This window comes from Falco punctatus (assembly GCF_963210335.1).
Source record: "Falco punctatus genome assembly, chromosome: 8".
Taxonomy (NCBI): Eukaryota; Metazoa; Chordata; class Aves; order Falconiformes; family Falconidae; genus Falco; species Falco punctatus.
This window is the reverse complement of record NC_137588.1, coordinates 15,752,925-15,771,008: the sequence shown is the minus strand read 5'-3', so window position 1 is coordinate 15,771,008 and position 18,084 is coordinate 15,752,925. Positions and strand designations below refer to the sequence as shown.

The window sequence follows — 18,084 nt, the reverse complement described above, 5'->3', positions numbered from 1 at the left end:
GCAACAGGTGGCCTTCTACATCAAGAACGTGTACCTAAATCAGACTTCAAAAACTCATTAACCACACACATTTGAAGCAGGCCACATAAAATGCAAAGACAATCAGGAACTCCACAGGCCTCACATCTTTCTCCACAGCTTGTTAACTTAAAGCTTTCACTGCATTGTATTGAACTGTGCAATTAATGAGCGAGCAGCTGCCAAGACAACATGGTAAAATACACTCTGATGGTACATAGGTCTTCTGTGTCTTGCTAAAGGAAAATACAGTAAAGGAATTCCTTCCTCTCACATAAGCATTGCCAGAAAAGAATGTTTCAGAAGATGAACCACTGGCAAACTAACACAACACAATTACACAACAACACAACAGGCTTTGCTGTAATTGTTTTTTAAGTTCCAGTAAAAATCATTAATCAAATAAGCTGCATGTTGGATTGTCTATTAAAAACACATACACGTGAACTCTACATGAAAAACTACCCAACAGCTGCTGCATCAAGGATCAAGGAAAGCCAAACTGAAGAATGGAAGAGGAAAATTAATTCTACCCTATTACATCTCTCTTAGGTTTATCATGTTGTAGTCTGAATTTAAAATTCTGTAATTATAATATATGATGTTCTTTAACTTAAAACTTTCAATACAGCAAATTCTGTCATGCCCAGTGTGTCACTGAGCCCATACAGTAGGACAAGCATATACTTGCAAAACACCCAACATGATGTTAACCCTCATTTCATTCCAAAATCAGTTTATTTCAGTTGCAGTGTTAATTTGGATAAATATCAGTTTATCTTTCGGTCTGCAGCCTAGCTTTTTGTTTCTAACAGAAGTTGAAAAAAAAATTCTAGTATTTTTTCCTCTATTCTTTCCAGGCTGCACAGTGAGTGAAAGTGTCTTATGAAAGCAAATCTTCGATGGAAAAGACCTTGTGTTCAGGATCCTGCCACCTACACATTCAGAGGTTTTTCAGTGATAGAAACATAAAACTATTGCAGTATTAATAAAGTTTTTATTGATACTATTCTCATTGTAAAATGTTACAGAATTACACCTTTGATTTTTATATACTCAGTTTGGATTTACGTAGAATTTGTGCAAATTCTTTCTGGTTTCAAAAACTGGGTAACTTTCAAGGTTTCATTTATTAAAATGTTAACATTTTGAGCTTAGTACGATCTCTTTTTCATATGAAAAGTAGAAGATTCAAAGGACACCCTGTCACCCTACAACGGCCTTTTTTGTCTAACAATAAGCAAAGTTAACATGCTACACTGCCTCAAATAGAAAAGGTTTCACCAAAGGAGAGAGGAAATATTAATTTGCATATTTGGGTTCAGTCTGGGCTCAATAGCTCTCTGATGTAATTATTTTCTGATAATGGAGATTAATATTGTTTTTCTATCATTTTTCCCCTTCTGTTGCATTCCAATGGTATATTGGCTAAATGAACAACTGACATTGTGGTACGTGCAATGCAGCACAAAGGGGCTTCAACTGCCCTTAAAGCCATATTGCCAATTGCATTAAAATATTTAAAAGCAAAAAAACGCAGACAGCTTTTTGTAATAAAAGCTATTAGAATCAGTACAAGATACTATTTACAAAGAGGATGATGCATGGTAAGCTTTTTATCCCTTACCTCTTTCTTCTGTTAAGAACACAAGAAAACCAAGAGGTTCAGTGACTAGACATTAGTAAAATTCCTATATCACACCTTAGAATTTAGATATGCTAAAATCATAAAGAAAACATTTCTAGATCATTCTGAAACAGCACCATTCATGAGCTTTATTACATGAATGACCATTTACTACAATAATGAATGGGACGATGAACATTATTAAGACAAGAAATTAAATCGTTCTGAGGACATATAGACAAGTATTATATCAATAAGAATTATAAATATTTATAATTATTACTTACCCATTTGCAATTCAGAGATGGTTTCCACCAATGACCAGTCTAAACTGTAACCACAATGCGATTTGTCCATCAGATTATCTAATACTTGTCTCACTGTCTGCCTTTCATCCACCATCATTGTTTTTGAGCTGTCATCAGACATATGGACTCTGATCACCAACTATTAAGCAGAAAATTAGGATAACAAGAAGAAGGATTAATTTTCCACATTTCAAATAAAACCAGGTTTTTAAGACCTTGGGTTTTTTTATAAGATTTTGTTTAAATAGCATAAAATATTACGTTCAATCAAAACAAAGCCATAAATGATGGTTAGATGACGCATCACAGACACTTAACAAGATACTGTTCTCCTTCAGTAGGAGAGAGTAAATATAAAGGTCTTTCCAATACAATGACAACATGCTTTATTTGTGTATCTAGAAGGAAAAAATCCCTCCTGCTTAAGTGTCCTGTTCTGATTAATAAAGTGTCTTTGTGAAAATTTTTCTTAGGTATCTAGGTGGAACAAACATAGACATGGAGTTCTGCACAACATCATACAGGATCAGAATTTTTCAGATTTGAAATTCAAGCTTTCCGCCCGCTTCCTCCATATTTTCTGAAAATGCTGATTATGTAAACCATATACCTATAGTAAATCATCTTTTTCTGAGGTGTATGAAGCACCAGTGGGAAAGAAATCTCCTTGTAAAACACAATGGCTTTTCATAGGCACTTTAAAGAGGTCATTGTCCAGGAAAGAAAAATGCAGCCATTTTTTAACTAATCAAAAAACGTAAGACAATTGATTCTTCTTGCCAACCATTACTTCCTTTTTTACACCTTGTTCAGCTGGAAAAGTTGTAACTTTTTAACTTTAAAAAGGTAAACTTTAAAAAGTTAAAATTAAACTAACTAATTGAAGTTACTAATTAAAAAATTAGTTTAATTACAACTAAACGTAAGACACTGGTTGGCTTGTTAATTCCCATCTTCCAACTAGTACATTAATTCAGCTTTTGACACATAAACAGTAAATATGAAAGGCTTTTTAATCTACTGAAAAACTCCAAATGTAAATTAAGAATGCTAAATTTCAAGGGAACACTTTATATTCTTTGAGAGTGCATCAAGTAATGTCAGTAGACTTTCTCCACTTGCTAACCACTGTCTGTAGCCTGGAATGCTCGTATTCCATTTATCACTGGAAAATCCTGCTATGCATAATGGGAAGGGGTCTGTCAAGAAAACAGACCCTAATTTTAAATGTGTGACTGCTTAGTATACAAAGACAATTTCAGGAGGCTAGAAGACCTTTGTTTCAGCTCTGGGTAAAGTTGGCAAAGTCTTCTCAATGCGCACTAGCTGCAAAATGAGCTATTCCTTAAGAAAAACATAATGGCATTCTATATGCTAGGGTTTTCTTGATTAGGTCCCGTCTAGATAAAAAAGTACATTACCACTCAAGATCAGAACAGTAGTGTTCCTATTTTATTTAGGGCAACTTAAGGGTAATAAGACACACATGAGAAGAATTTTGTCTGCATTTTCCAGGTGAAAAACTATAAAATAAAGATCTTACAAAGCAGTACCTTTTTCACTTGTGCCTCTTTAATCTTCTCTAATGCAACCCTAATCTTCTCAGCTTTGAGTTTAGCAGCCTGTTCCTCCTAGGGGGACACAACACACAAGATTCCAGTTAACACAAACTTCAGTCCAGTTTTAGTGGATCTAATTTTGAGGCTACCATGCTTTAAAACTTTTAACTGAAATGCCGATTTACCCGTATGTAAATCCTCAACTATTTCTTAGTGATGGTGAAGACTATTACTTTTTAAGACAAAAAGTGTTACTATGTGTCTCTAATATTTAGAAATACAACTGCCATTATGTCTAAAAGAACATACTGAAGGTATATATTTTGTATAGACACATTTGGCATTTCTCAATTCTTCCATATTGTAAGTAGTCTTGTGCATTGGTACCAAATATTTTAGCATATCATGTATTTACAGTCATAGATTTGGACAATATGGATTCAACAAGAGTGTACAACAGAGTACACCCAATAGATTTTCGGTTGATCAACATAAAACATAAATAGCACACTGAAAAGTATCAGAATTTAACATAACACAGAAAGCATGGAAAGCAAATCTTATAAATAGGATGCCACACTGTGCATTGGTTTGGAAAATTTTAAACTCTTAAATCCATTTGCAATAAGTAAGCAGCTTAAACATTACCTTTATCTTTACTAAGTCCAGGCTGTATTTCTCCTTGCTTTAAGTATTTTAAGACACGCAAAGCAAATGAGCATTCTTTTGTTTGATGCTCTTCTAAATAATCTATTTTTGTTACAACTGGAAATGCATTAAAAATTAAGATAATTTAAATCCATTCTACCTGCTGATGCTAAAGAAATGTGTATATTGTAAGACTAGCAATACTGGGTTTTAATTTCTGGAGATTATTGATATTTCTGTTGAAAATGGGTTTGAAAAATGCAGCTAAGCAAGCAACCACTCTTTTTAAGATGCCATATGCAGGCTTCAGATTTTAGCAAGCTTAACTTATGGATGTTCATTGTGGCTAATATCTAAGATGATCATAGTTATTTAAAAATCTCTAGAACAATAAACATATTAAATAAACAAAAAAAAAACCCCTCCAAAATATTCAATCTCCTTAGAAAAGAAAAATTAAGACTTTTCTCAGATCAAAAGTAGCTCAGCCCATCACAACACTACTCAGCACACCACAGATACTTAGTTCTCCATTGCTCTCTTGTATGAATGTAATTTGCGGTTTCTTTACCATGTGTTTAGATGGTTGCTTTCCTTGTAAAAGTCAAGATTCAGCTATCCTGAAATCCACAGGAGTTAAAGTTTTCCACTTCTCAGTGAACTACTATCAACTCCTATCAACTGCTAAAGGGCATTCCCTGTGCTACTTACTATGTTCTTACTTAACAGCATTTGCTCCCTCACACCTGTGACTGTACTACATATCAGAAAAAACCTCCGCTACACAGGACAATAGGCTGCCTTGTCAGATATCTAATTCTTTTCAATATAATGAACCAGTAAGTTGACACAAGCAAAAATAACGTGAGCTTGAAACATTATCGGGGCACTCAATTACCTAGGAACACAGGTTTTTATTAGTCTACAGGGAACTGTGGCTTTTTCTTCAATAACAATGGTATCATATAGCTTAGAAAGGTTAAATCAGATTAGCACTCTCTTAAAAGCAAACAAACAGTGCCATAATAACTAGAATCATTTAAATGTAAAACACACCTAGAATTCTAAAATAGTCTTTCTCTTCCTTAACATTAACCATTTCTACCTATCAAAATAAATCATAACTGAAAATCAAGACTTTAAATACTTTCAAGTTTCTAGAAGTGATGCTATGTACCTATGCATTATGAAATCAGCAAGAGCAAAAGACTTTATTTTATAGTACGTTTGGAGAAACTGTAATTTATGGTTCAAAAAAGCTGCTCATTAGCCCAACCATAAATCTTTATTGCTGTACAAAGGTTGAGAGCACATTTGGTTTTGCTCTTCACTAAAGTCAAGCAGCACAATTTTTCACCCTATTTCACTATATACCTGTGCAACTACCTATAGCAAACCCCAGCTGGAGCACTGTACAGTCACACACAGGCAACAACAAAAGAGCAAGCAACAAGGAAGAGGTGACCTGGGGGCCTCTCACATACTTGCGCCAATACAGCTAAAACATCTTTGTCGATGTCAAAGTTTATAATCCATCATTCCCTAAAAATCTTTTAAAAATAAATATGTAGACCAAAAAAGATTGACGATTTATTATTTTAATGCCTACTTTTCATCCCCCACTCAATTTTAATGTGGGTCCAGAGACCAGGATTTCTTTGCTTTACTAGAGTTTAATAAAGTCAGTTTAAACTGAAATAAAAACGTAGAACTATGATTATAAAAATAACAACCAGTTTCAGCCAGTAACACATTCTAAAAAGAGATCTAAATCTACTTACTGGAAATGCACAGAGGAAAAAGAAGCAAGAATTAGAAATTTCTGAAAGCACACAGTAGTCAAAGATTTTAAGTTATTCAAGATATTGCCTTATAGTTAGTCTTCAGACTTCTGAGTATCATTGCTAATGTGGCAAATGGTATTTCATTGGAGCAGGAGGAATAACTATGTATTTTAATTACTTAATAATTTAATAACTACAGAAATCCTCAAAACTCACAATTCTTTCAATTTTTCTCCTAATGGCCCAAGAAAACAGCCCCACATCCCCTCCTCATCAATGCTACCCCAAAACTGGACTCAGACACAAACACAGGCTCTCTCTCCTCCCCTGCACATGGAACGAAGACCTCCTCAATAGCAGGAACCATGTGCAATCCATCAGCTTGTACAAAGCTAACAACATTTTTCATTGCACATAGAAAAAGGTGACAGGTGGCAAAACCACCTGTCTGCAGTTGAAACCATTCAATGCCACAAACTAACAAGGCCAGGACCTATGGTCCAAGCACATTTAACTTGGGTATTTATTTCCTTCTGGTAACAATGATGCGAGTTAGGTTGCCAAAGGGTCATAAAAATGCACATAAATGGCAGTACTGCTGCCTCGGTCATGGTTTTACAAGTGGCATATTTTATTTCCATGTAAATTCCTGATATGGCTGATCCACCTGTCTCCCTTGTGCAGCATTACTTCTCGGTTACAGCAGTCACAGTGCTGCTGTGGCCAAACAGACAATCCAGGCAGGGAGCTGACCTGGTTGAAACTTAACACAGCAGAAAGATTCAGCAGAATCCACTCTTTGGTAGGACTGCCTTTACGGTCACAATACGTGCTGTGGAAAAGCATAAAGGAGAGACATATGCACCCACTGTCTAAAAACACAGAACAACAGAGGAGCGTCGCTCCCACCTCTGACAGGAAAAACAGAATCTCCTTTAGTAGCAGTACACATCACTGTAAAATTGCAACATGAATTCCTCACTTCAGTGGGATGCCTTTGGGACTATTACACTTGCATTTCAAAGCTTTAAGCTGAGATTACTTTTGGTTACGGAAAACATCACACCTGATTTAAAGAATGCTTGGAAACATACTCATGGTAAGAACTTGTTCATCCAAAGTATCCTAACATTTTGTGAGCTAAAATTGAAACGAGTACTGCTCTGCAGTGCAATGGTCTTAAAATTAATTAATTTTTCTTTGTATTTTTATATCAGTACTCAGTCTTCAATAATTTTAGCTTATACTGGAATATTGGAAAGCATAACCCCAAAAAAACTCAAGTTAAGACTTCCTTGATATAATGACAATCACAGTCTCCTGCCCCAGATTCCAGTTAAATGTGCGGTTACAAGATGCTTCATCTGTGTTTTACCATTAAATATGCAAGACGTGTGCTATGACAAAGCTGACCTTGCTCAAATGACATTATGCCTCACAGCTCTAGGTTGGGGTTTCATTTTTTGTTTCATTGTACATTTTTAAAGTGTCATTAACTGATCCCTTTTACAGAGATCACAGGCAGAACAGAAAAAAGGGGAGGGGAATCACTTATAGATTACAGTATTTAGGAAAGCTAGAAATGAAATGGTAAGAGGTAAGTAACAAAGTCCATGTTTCAATTAAGTTAGCAAGCAGATACACAGATCACAAGACACATAAAAGAAGAAATTCTTTTATGTTTAATATTTTAAAATTTTATCTGAAGTTTTTCTTTGAATGCAGATAAGACAACTACACAAGTAGCATTGACTTCTGAAGGACTTGAAGCAGGCATCCACTGTTTATTTTTCCAGCTACAGTCTATCCTCAGGTAGAAAGGCAGTCACCTGTTTTGCAAGGACTCTCCCTTCCTGCAGAGTTTTTATTGAAACAGAGGTTCTTGTTGCCTGAGAACACTATATTAACATCTCAATTTGTACCCGATTCCCCAGAACTTCCAGACATGTTTATTAGCCTCATGTTTAATGTCTATTGATCAGAATATTCACCACTAATTGTTTTCTGTTGGTTGTTTTTATTTACTATTAAAAAAAAAAAGGAACACTAGAACAAGCATGTATGTGATCAACACTGGAAAGGGAAAGCCAAATGAGTGAATATTAACATCAGTTCTTCTGTATTTCTTTATAAACTCATTACGACAAGTAGAACACCCCTACCCTAAAAAAACAATGCAGCAATGGTGGCACAGCCCATTTATAAACAATGGACTTGTGTTTACATTAGTAGTTCATGACCATTCTCAAAACATATGTTTTATTGTATTTCTACTCAACATAACTCAGAATAACCTGCGACTGTAAAGCAGAAAGCGAAACGGCATTACTCTCTTCCAAAGCTCACTAGATGTGAGTGTACAGCAGCCATTGGTGTGGCACTCAAATTGGGTAGCCAAAGGAAAGATAGAGCAAAGAGATCAGTGTTAAGAAACAGTTTTTGGTGTGGGCCAGAGGTGGGGGACTTAGTCCAAACCAGACCCAGAAATCAGGGTTAGTCTTTGCCCCAGCATCCAGATCATCAATGAAGATGTTGAAAATACTGGACCCAGCATTGAACCTCTGGGGTGCACCATTGGTTAAGTCTCCAACTAGACTTTGTGCCATTTTGAAGGTATGGCAGAATAGAATCTTATTCAGTGGGGACAGACATTGTTCTATCCCCTTGAAAGACTACTCAAAGTAGATTTGACAAAGCCAGTAGCAACGAAGAAGAAAAAACCAAAACACACTTGCAAGGAATTTCACTGGCTCTTATCCCTTGAAGCATCCATCTGCACTACATTATCTCCCTGCCTGCTTGTGAATACGACCTGTCTTGTAACAGCTCTAGGCCAGGCTTCTCACTGGGGCTATCCAAGGCAAACAGTTATAGGAGAAGAGGTACTAGATCTGGGACCAGGAAAAAGCATGAAAGGCAAGAGAAGAAAAAAAACAACAAACCAACAAACCAGGAGGGAGAACAGACCTTAAAACACTGTAAGGAAGTCTGAGAGTAGAAAGAAGACTAGAACGTAACAAATGAAGCACTAGGACTGGCAAGGAGTTTTAGCTGGACAAAAAGCTCAACTGATACATAGAACAGAGCAAAACACACCGCTTTGAGAACAAAGGCTGTTTGTCTAGCAATGTATCCACAGAAACATATTATAATTAATTCCAAGACAAAAGTAGCATTAAACTACACAGGAACATCACAATAATCACAGCAGATTAGTACGAAGCAGCCTGTTGAATAAAAAAATTTATATAGTTTTCTGCATTGCACAAAATCCTGCTACTAACCACCTGGAAACCCCAAAAAGGATGTAGGTCTTTTCACAACTTCCTCAAAAACTGGCTGTTTTCAGATTGTACTTACATCCTTTGCAGATTATAAATCAATTGCTGTTATCTTTAAATGGCATTAAAAAAAATAATCTCAAACAGATGCTTCACTCAAGAATGAGCACATCTGAATCAGATTGACCTAAGATGCATGAAGCCAACTTCTCAGCTGATTTATTCAAAGGTCTGAAGGCATTACAGTGTGTGATAACTGGAGTCTAAAAAACAGGAGAATCAACATTCGTAAGAAAAATACTTGCCTTTCAAGTCGACAAGAAAGGATGAATGAATTACTAGGTATTTCGGAAGAGAAGGCATAACACAATTCCTTTTCTGCAGATGCTGACATACATAACTGAAGCATTCAGTCATTAAATCACTGTCATCTGGCTTCCTGAATGGAGTTTCAGCTTCACATGCATCAGAATGGTAGAAGAAATGGTAACTTAAAAATTCAGCATGTTACATTTATATTTCCTTTCTTCATGTCCTAAACTGGGATATATTTGAGCCCCAAATACTCTCAAAATTAGTTGCATGTGCTCTTTATTTCACATCCATATGCTTAGTTTTCAGTATTCACTTGATGCCTTAATTCCAACCCTACAGGGAAACAAGCTTGCAGATCTGACATTAATGATACACTGCTTTATTTTCAACATTCCATAACTTCACTGATATGCTTTCACCTGTTTTCAAATGGGTTTGCATGCTGTGTACACAATAAACAAATGGAATTACATTTAAAAATGAAGAGACCACCACAACGAATAGATCATTTTCTGTGCTGAGATCTGCCCTATGCTGCAACAGGAACTGTGCTTGTGCATGACTAACACAGAAGGACTCTAGTCTATAATTTTTACAATTAGTTGTATTACCAGAGGACAAAACTGGTATTATCTTTCCCCCAAAGTCTCTCTAGTCTCAATATAAGAGGCAGACAGATCAAAGAAGGGCAAGAATACAAGAAACAATAAGAAATAGTTGACACCAGAGACACCTGCATAAAGCTGCAATATAATCCTACAGTTCACTGATCAAACAACTTGCTACAAGGAAAAGCCCCGTTTCTTGGGACTGCTTCTCTCATATGGGGCTTATCTAATGTTACAGCAAGCTGAAGAGATCTAAGGAGCAAAGTGGACTTTCATTTCATTGTTTTAATAAAGATATTTCTCTCTGCAGGAGGTCAAAGAGAACCAGTACTTATCCACACCAGGACTGCGTGCTCAGCAGTCAGCAGTAGAGAGCACGGCTCTACTGAGTCAGCCCTAAGCTGAGCTAAAAACAAACATTATCCTCAGAACATCAGTAGCTCACCAAAAGTACCTGACTCAAAGGCCTACAAAGTCTAATAAGCCAAGACAAAGATCTATAAATCCAAACATTTTACTTCAGCAGTCCATTAGAATCACTAATGTGACGCAGTCCATGGTCACATGATGCAATGGACTTAATATTTTACATATTCTTTTAATTTAAGTTCCATATGGTAACCAACACTCATCCCATATACAAATAACCAGAAGGAAGGATATGAAAGATATGGAGATGAAACAGAGAAAGTTATGGTTTCTGTTTGTGGCACAGCTGTTGTTAATCTATTTGCAATCAAACAAGGTTTGCCGGTTTGGTGGCAATTTGCTTTGTTGGGGGTGCAGGGACAAGGAGCTGACTTTCCTTTTCCAAGGAAAGGAAAGAGGTATGGACTTAAATTTCAAGCAAAACAATCACAAGAGCAGAAAACTATTTCAGTATGGCTGTTTGTACTCCTCTAGAAGACGGCCTGAAAATTTGTTGTCAAGATACATGCTGAGCATTGAGAAGAATGTTAAAGTATATAAAAAAAAAAGCAGTAAACTAGTTGTAAGATTTTACTGGGAAATACAGAATGCTTATGCCCAGCAAACATTATCCTTATTGTTTTGTGGTCACCAAGGTACATTTTGTCACTTCAGGCTTGCCTGAGGTTCCTCCTCTAGAGTGTCTATTTGCAAAAAATAACCCAAGGAGTGGTTTGCAGTAGGCAGTAGCATCAAATATATCTGACACCTCACTACTGAACATTCAAAGTTTGCTCAACAACGTGGAGCCGTTCTGCATCTCAGCTTGTTTTTTCATCAAGGAGATTTACAGCTTGCTCCATTCCTCCTACTCTTAGTTTCACAAGGAAGTATGTACAGAAAATGTAATTCTTAAACTGAATGGAAATTTGTGCTCTCTTAGTACATTACTGACCCCTTTCCTATAAAGAAAACGAATTTATAATCATGATTTGTACGCAACTGGCTCATTAGACCACTGTCTTACTAGGATATTCTCTCCACATTATATCAAGACAGCATTCAAAATGTTAAAAAAAAAAATCCCATTACTTACTACAGTTTATCTTCAATATAACAAGTAAACTTATCTTAAGGATACTACTGCCTTTTAACAGTATGGAATACTCCTATATATTTTCCACAGTTGTGATCTTTGTTATTTTTTCAACTAGTGAATGGGAATAGAAACAAAAGAACTTCTAGCTCAGTACACTTCCTTTTAAACTAAGGCATTTTACCTGCTGACACGGCTATTAAGTATTTGCCAAGAACTTGAACACTTTGATAAATCTGCAGAAACAAATAAAGTTCAGCCTTTAAAAGCACCTTGGACAATCAGGAAAAGCATGTAAGTATACGCACAAGTTCCTGGAAAGGGCAGGGGTGGGAGGAGCATAGCACACACCAAAAGCATTCTTTCTATATAGAAATAGTCACATACAGGTGGGAAGAAGAAGCATCACCTTGGTCAGCAAATGAGAAGGCTTTCCTGCAATGTTTCTCAGAAGGAGGGAGGTTTCCCTGTCCAAATAGGAGTGCTTGTGCAGAAAGAAAGAGAAAGAACATAAGTCAAAAGAAGTCAGTATAGTAATTTTATAGTGTCTTGATTACAGAAGGCAGAGTTTAAGGAAAAACCCCCCTATGTCATCACTTTATTTCCCTCCCATACAAATGTGAACATTCCCAAACACTACCAGCCTAACACACACCAGTATAAAAGCAGTTGTGCTAATAGCATACATTGTTTTCATCTTCCCCTGTACAAAATGTCACACAATAGAATTAAGAAAAGTTTTGCTTACCTGCTGCTGGTTTCTTTTCTGCAAGAGACAACTTATTTTAAAAGACATTTAAAACTATAAAAGTAAGAAAATATGCACTTATACAATGCTTTTCAAATTCCTGTCCAGTCTTCTAAGACTGAACATTCTACCCTTGTTATGCAAACGTAAAACCATTAAAAAAAATCGGTCATTCTGGAGACAAGGAACTGATGTCATGCTTTCTACACTGGCTGCTGCTTCCATAGTTAAAGAAAGTATATATTACCATAACAATAATCCAACTCTGACTTATAATTTATTTTTTTTCCAAAAAGCTCTTCTCTTGTACAGCCCAAATTACATAATCCAAGAAGTTAGAAACAAATCCCTGCATTTCTCTTGGAAAAGAAATCAGCAGAAAATACCTTTTAGTCTGTTTAAAAAGGGGATGCAAAATCAGTGGGAACCACCAGAGAAGGACTTCTCTAAAGGCAAAAACCAGTTAATGACAGTCAGCAGAGTGATTATCTTCTCCAATATCTGCTACAGAGGAACAACAAAACCATCAGCCCACAGGAGTTTGCACATTTGCAGAACCACATAGTCACAGGTCTGCTAAGGAAATTAGGCTAACACTTAATGTTCTGTGACACAGTATATCTCCTGTGTACCACCCCAGTACTGTGAATCTTGTGTCATTTGGCTGCATCTGGCTCAACCTTATTTGTGTTGATTGGTGCAATTCTATATAGAACAAGGCATGACAACTGAGCCTATTATACTCTTGTTTAATAATTAGCAGCACAGAACCCCTGCATCTTCTCCAGGGCCACAATAAGTTATAGTCTCCTGAAAAAAATGAAGAGACCATGTCTATAACTTCATGCAGTTCCTGCAGGGGGAGATTACTTGATGTGACTACCACGTGCTGGGCTGAGTAATTAAGGATGTCTAGCAGGCTTTAAAAGACTCCACACAGCATCTGAAGTAAAACCTAAGCTCCAGCCCAAGCTCCACCTGGTACTTAGCCACTAATATAGACGCAGGTTATGCTACAGACTGAATGAAGATTTTCCTGCCTGCAGATTAATTACCATCTGTATCTACATCATATGCTTTAGAAGCACAGCAGTGCTGCCTAGTGACAAGTTTTCACATATCAAGCACACACGGATGAGAACTTTGTGATGCAGGACCTGGTATAATTAAAAGTTCTTGTCCATTGTTTGCAGTCATACAGAATCCTCAGATTAGACTTCCTGAAATAAATAATCATATCATTTGGGACCGATGAACTAAAACATTCCTCTTGTACATACACAGGATTTCCAGCAGCTTCAATGATACTCAAGAAAGGCTACAATTTAAAGAACAGTTCTTTTACTCAGCCTGAGGTGATGTTAGCATTGCTGGTGAACAATACAGGTTTAGAATGGTCTCATTATAACTGAGAAAATATCTCTGAAATAAATCAGTTGGCTCAATCCAAACCTCAAAAATACACATAAAAATCCAAAGACAAGTTCAAGGAAGTGATTTTAAAGAGTTTCTTAATAGAGTTCTTGTCAGACATCACATGGACTCCAATTAATATGGATCACTTTTTCTTGTTGAATGGAGCACAGCAGTAGAAAGAACATTACAATGTACATTTGTAGTCTCTTAGTGTTTAGCCACCTTCTCTCTTTAGTCTATCAGTTAACAATAGTGTCAGGATACAGAGAGGATACTGAATCTTTCTTTAAAGGAAATACTATTTGCTGGAGAATATTTCTCCCACAGAGAAGCTCAAGGCAGACCTTCCTTGTATCACTAGTCATTTTGGCTATTGCCATCTTGCACTGAAGTACAGTGGAACTTTTCTCCACTAAGGAAGTTTTATTCTACTCAGAAATGGGAATGCCCTATATTTCTTACAAAATAATAACCATTGGAGACTTTTCTAATGCTGCTTTCTAGACCTGCAGCAAAATATGAAAACAGATAACCACAGGAAAGTTATTCTGGAAATGAAGAATGATGGTATTTCATGGGAACAGGTGTTGACCAGTAAAATGCGAAACAACAGTGTGATGACAACTACCTATGTGAATTTGAGCTGGAGAGACATGTCTAAAGACAGAAAGGCAACAGTTCTTTGCCAGGCACCTTTTGTGGGTGGCTCCTTCCTACTGCACAGCACATTTTGCAGTACTGCAGAAACCCAAAAGTTAGATCAGAAGTAGCAAAGCAACAGGAAAGCCCAAGTTCTAGGAATTCTAGCTTGACTAAATAACAACTATGTGCACACAACATTATTTAACTGTTTGACTGCATAAACCATTAGAGAAAGGAAAAAAGTTACATTTTAGAACAATGTTACTCTTTCACAATCCACAGTTTCAAAGCATTTAATCTATTTCAAAGAAAGTCTTCAGCTCAAACACCAAGCTTTGACGTGAACAGATGTTGCTCTTTAATACAGGCTCCCAGGAATACTCCATTGTTCAGGGGAAGATAAATATTTTATCATTTTTTCTTAAGATACTACAATCACATTGGACCACACAGAGAATCTAAATAGCCCAGTCTTCCCCTCTACTTCAGGAGGTCAAACATACATCGAAGCTCTGACAATAAAAATGCCTGACCTTCCCAAATAAATTAACCTGGTTTTATGCCCCATGTACTTTCCCAGACTAAAAATAACACCAATGAAATCTAGGAAAACAAAACCAAAACATTAATTACTTCTAGGCAGACATTTCTAGTCTTCCACCATGAAAAGCGTCTGTTCTTCCATCTGCTCTCATCACAACAATGAGAACTCATGCCCTGGCAATAAAGAAGTCTCTCCACCAGTACATCATCTTAGGTGTGTTGAGGAATCAAAACCCATTCCAATTACACAAAGTAGTATGTCCCATCCTCACAGTCCCATGCATTTTTCTATCCCGTTGCACTAAGCTGACTGCTTCACAGTACAAGGCCGTAATTTCTCATAATGGGTATTTTCAGTTTAAATATTTTTTAAATTGTCATGCAACCAGAATATTAACATATCCTTGGAAGGTAAAAGTAGCTTGAAACATTGTGAAAGGATCAAAATTTGACAAAAGCTTCAGAGAAAGCAAAAATGTGCAGTTCTTTATACTAAGCATGAAGTTACATAAGAGCTAGGTGGTAACAGTGTTGGAAAACTAATTGCTGCATCCACTGAAGCTTATTCAAGATGAGTAACATTGAGGCAAAGACTTGATGCTCGATTCATTTACCAAATTCTTTGAAAGATCACGTATTTCTAGGCCAGCACTTAACTAAGGGTGCAAACCCAACTAGTACATAACATGTGCAGTCTAAAGCTAGCTATAATTCTTTAGTTCAGCTAGGTTTTTTTAAAGCTATATATTTTTTTATTTATAAGATAGCTTTCTCAATAAATCCAGCCACCAGTTACAGCCATACCTTTTCATAAGTTTTTGTATAAAATGAATAATGCAAATGCAGTGCAAATGAAAAAGCTTCCCAAAGCTGTTTCCACTATACGTAGAAAAAAATCACTTAACAGACATTAGCACATGTTAGAGTTTTGTACTAAAAGAGGATCTATAAACCCACCCTGCCAATAAAAGAATTTTAAAACCAACACTTATACTTTGATATTTTAAATGATGAATACAGAGCCAGACTCCACTTAAGATTCCTAGTTAATCTAACACCAGCACTGCTCAGGCAGAACTCAAAATACCATAGCCTGGTGAGCATCCGGGAAGGCAAACGTGACAGGCCTTTAAGAGGATTCTTAAAAGGCAATAAGAAATTCTCCTCCTTGCCACGTCATCAAATCATGTAATTTGCACTTCCACAGAAACTGTTTAAGTGAAGAATCTGTCAATATAAACTGTGCTACAGGACTCGACAACAGTAGCCCTGGGCAGGCTGCCCATATCAGTAGCCATGCTGCAGACTGAACTGCACTAAGTTGGTTTCTTTATAATCATCAGAATATACTCTTCCTTCCCCCAAAAAAGCAACTATGAGGCCTAGTGTAATGTATTCAATATGTTTGCAACTTCTTTTCATGCCAAAATCACTTATTTTGGGGAAAATTTTTACACAATACCTAAAAAGGTATTCAATTATGTTTTAGCGCTTCCTCGTAATATGAAGCAGATTTTGAACTAAGGTTCAGAAACTCAGTTTAGTTCAGAAGATCTAGATAGAGAAAAAGTAGTGAAAATTATTACAAAAAAATGGGACAATTGTGGTTTTAACTCACTTTATACAGTAAGTATAAACAGACATTGCAATGATGACTGTTTTGGACTGTCTTCCACCGTAACTCCCAGCAGTACTTATTCCAAATCACACCGAAAACTATGAATGTTAAAAATAGTAATAATAAAAAAATCCTCAAAATACTAGAAAAGATATGCTGATGAGAACATTAACATTCTATAAAATAGAAAGTATACCTTTCTCAAGGGATGACAAAACAGCTGTGCACAAAAATATAAAGTACAAAAACATTTTTACATTAAAAATGGGATATGATGACAAACAAAAGAAAAAGCATTTAAATAAGCCCACTAATGTCTCCATTACAAACTTTAGCTGATATGGATAATCACAACAAGAAAAATGAGACTGAGTACAATTAACTTGGTCATTTAAAAGTTCTAGATGCTGTTAGGACAAAAAAAATTTGAATGGTTTTCATGTGTAGTTCATTCAGCAAAGACAGCTAGCATTGATGTTTATAAAAATATGGAATAGAGTCTTGTTCCAAATTACATTTGGGACTTCAAAGATTTCCTATATCCTTTCTTTGAAGACAGGAATGTAACATCCATTATCTTCAGGCCTAAATACCAGAAGTTCATCGACCAGCTGTTCAATATTGCATTTCACAGTGTTTCCAGAGAACTCAACACAATACTCCTTTTAAATACAAAGTAGCTGCGCTTATGCCAGAAAATTTTTCCAGTGATGAAACATTTTTATATCCATCACCAACCTTACATCTACAAAGCATGTTTCCTAAATATGATAAAACAGATGGACTACTAGGAAAATGAAAATATCTTTCAGATTTTCAGAACATAACTGGTTGCACTAACACTCTACATGGCCAAAAGCTCAAGATTGACTCCCCTGTTATCCTTGTCAGTTCCTTTGCAAAAAGTTCAGTGCGTTGTTTTAATTCTTGAGGTTCTGATGTCTCACCATGAAAGTCAGTTTCAAACCAACCAACCTGAAATTATTTCTGAACTAAGTTACTGAGCATATTAGAATTATTTGTTGCAGACAGTTAACTGATGGGTGGATTTTAAAAGGAAAAGATCCTTTTAGAAGAGGTGATAAACTGAGCTGTCTAGGGAGGTTCTGAAGGATGCAGGCTGTGTAATCCATCTTACAACTGTAGCATTCCATCAGTCCACAGGTAACATGCCACACACATTGCCTCCTTCCTTCAACTCTACTTGCACATTTTTGCAAAACTTTGATAATCATCATAAGGAACACATCCATCTTCTTGTTGCACACCTTATTATCACTTAGTACAGAAGTGGGTGGGACAAATTTGGAAATACTCAATCTCATCACTAAGAGACAGAGTTGTATCTAATCCCTCTAATTTTAAGGTAAGGGCTCAGAATACATACATGGTTTAAAAACAGTACAATACAGTATGAAAGGTGCCAAATATATTGTTTACATTGTCAACTTACAAATAATGAACA

The 18,084-nt window shown here is 36.2% G+C and overlaps 1 protein-coding gene across 7 annotated transcripts in view; it reads right to left on the bottom strand.

Moving 5' to 3' along the window:
• Positions 1 to 18,084, bottom strand: part of RAPH1 (Ras association (RalGDS/AF-6) and pleckstrin homology domains 1) — a gene marked incomplete at its 5' end in the record, with an annotated part of 119,737 nt that overhangs the window by 25,189 nt on the left and 76,464 nt on the right. For 5 of the 7 annotated variants that reach the window (XM_080400247.1, XM_080400246.1, XM_080400252.1 and 2 more), the window contains 3 exons: positions 1,933 to 2,092; positions 3,507 to 3,584; positions 12,062 to 12,136. In XM_080400247.1, coding sequence (XP_080256373.1) covers positions 1,933 to 2,092; positions 3,507 to 3,584; positions 12,062 to 12,136 — 313 coding nt within the window. The remainder of the gene's footprint in view (positions 1 to 1,932; positions 2,093 to 3,506; positions 3,585 to 12,061; positions 12,137 to 18,084) is intronic. The other 2 variants (XM_080400248.1, XM_080400250.1) reach the window with 1 other exon arrangement.